The sequence below is a fragment of the Acanthamoeba castellanii genome (genome assembly GCF_000313135.1).
Source record: "Acanthamoeba castellanii str. Neff unplaced genomic scaffold scf7180000084701, whole genome shotgun sequence".
NCBI classification, from domain to species: Eukaryota; Discosea; order Longamoebia; family Acanthamoebidae; genus Acanthamoeba; species Acanthamoeba castellanii.
This window is the reverse complement of record NW_004457545.1, coordinates 101,237-102,307: the sequence shown is the minus strand read 5'-3', so window position 1 is coordinate 102,307 and position 1,071 is coordinate 101,237. Positions and strand designations below refer to the sequence as shown.

The 1,071-nt window shown below is 58.5% G+C and overlaps 1 protein-coding gene across 1 annotated transcript; it reads left to right on the top strand.

Annotated features, from left to right (window-relative positions):
- Window positions 1-33: 33 nt before the first annotated feature.
- Window positions 34-355, top strand: ACA1_133970 (uncharacterized protein; the record flags this gene model as incomplete). The annotated part of the gene is made up of 2 exons (XM_004341906.1): window positions 34-195; window positions 275-355. Coding segments are annotated over 2 exons (243 nt in total), but the record flags the coding sequence as incomplete, so codon positions are not given.
- Between the last annotated feature and the right edge of the window lie 716 nt (window positions 356-1,071).

The window sequence follows — 1,071 nt, the reverse complement described above, 5'->3', positions numbered from 1 at the left end:
TTGCCCGGGACCTTCGATTGCCTGATCGCAGCGGACTGCGTGTACACTGATACGTGCGTCCCGGAGCTGCTGCGCACGATGTACGCCATCGCCACGGAAGACACCCAGGGTCCTCGTCGCCTTCCAGGGAACACAACCCCCGACGCCTCGCGGGCCTTCTGGGCGCTCGTCGAGGACTACTTCACCTTCCAGCGGGTACCTATGCACTGGAGAAGGTGACCGCTACACAACACAACACTCTAATGGCCGTGTACGTGTGGCCTTCATACTACAGGTGCCACTGCAGCGCATCGACACGCGGTACCGGGACTCGGGCATCAACCTCCTGGAGATGAAGAAGCGCCCTTCCTTGTAAAACGGATACTGTGTGCATGTGGAAATGATTGGAATCTCCAACCCACATCAGTTCTATCTTGTCTTCCGACACACGCGACACATTAGACGCAACATGCTCTCCTGTATTGTGATGGTGATACACACAGCCTCCTCTATGAGACAGACCCTTGAAGGTAAACAAAAAACGAACCACTAGCCGCCCTCTCTCTCTCCCTCTCTCTCTCTCTGTCCGTCTCTCTATCCCTTCTGGCCTAGTCCTGCGCAGGGAAGGCGCCGCGCCACTCGACGTGCGTGGCGAGCACGCTGGAGAGGCAGGCGTGAATGGTCTTGGCCGGCACGTTGGTGAAGGTCAGCTTCGTCGTGCCGCCCCACTCGTGGAAGTCCAGTAGGAGCACGTGGGCCGCAGTGGTGGACTCGAGGATCTTGTGGAGCTTCCGGATGCTCCTCGACCACTCGACCTGTCCGGTGCTCATGTTCGTCAACTTCAGGTCCGTGAGCGTGATGTTCAGACGCATCGGCGTCTCCGTGTCGTTGGCCTGTCCATCGTCATCGTCGTAGTCGTCACCATCACGCGACAGTCAGATCACCGATGTGCTCAATCGCACACAAGAAGGTGGCGACGGAGAGAGACAAACGAGTCCTTACCTTGCAGTCGTAGCCAACACCGTTGGCGCGCTTGGCCGGGTTGGCGTACTCGATGTGGGTGCGTAGGGCGTTCACCCAGGCTTCCTTGAG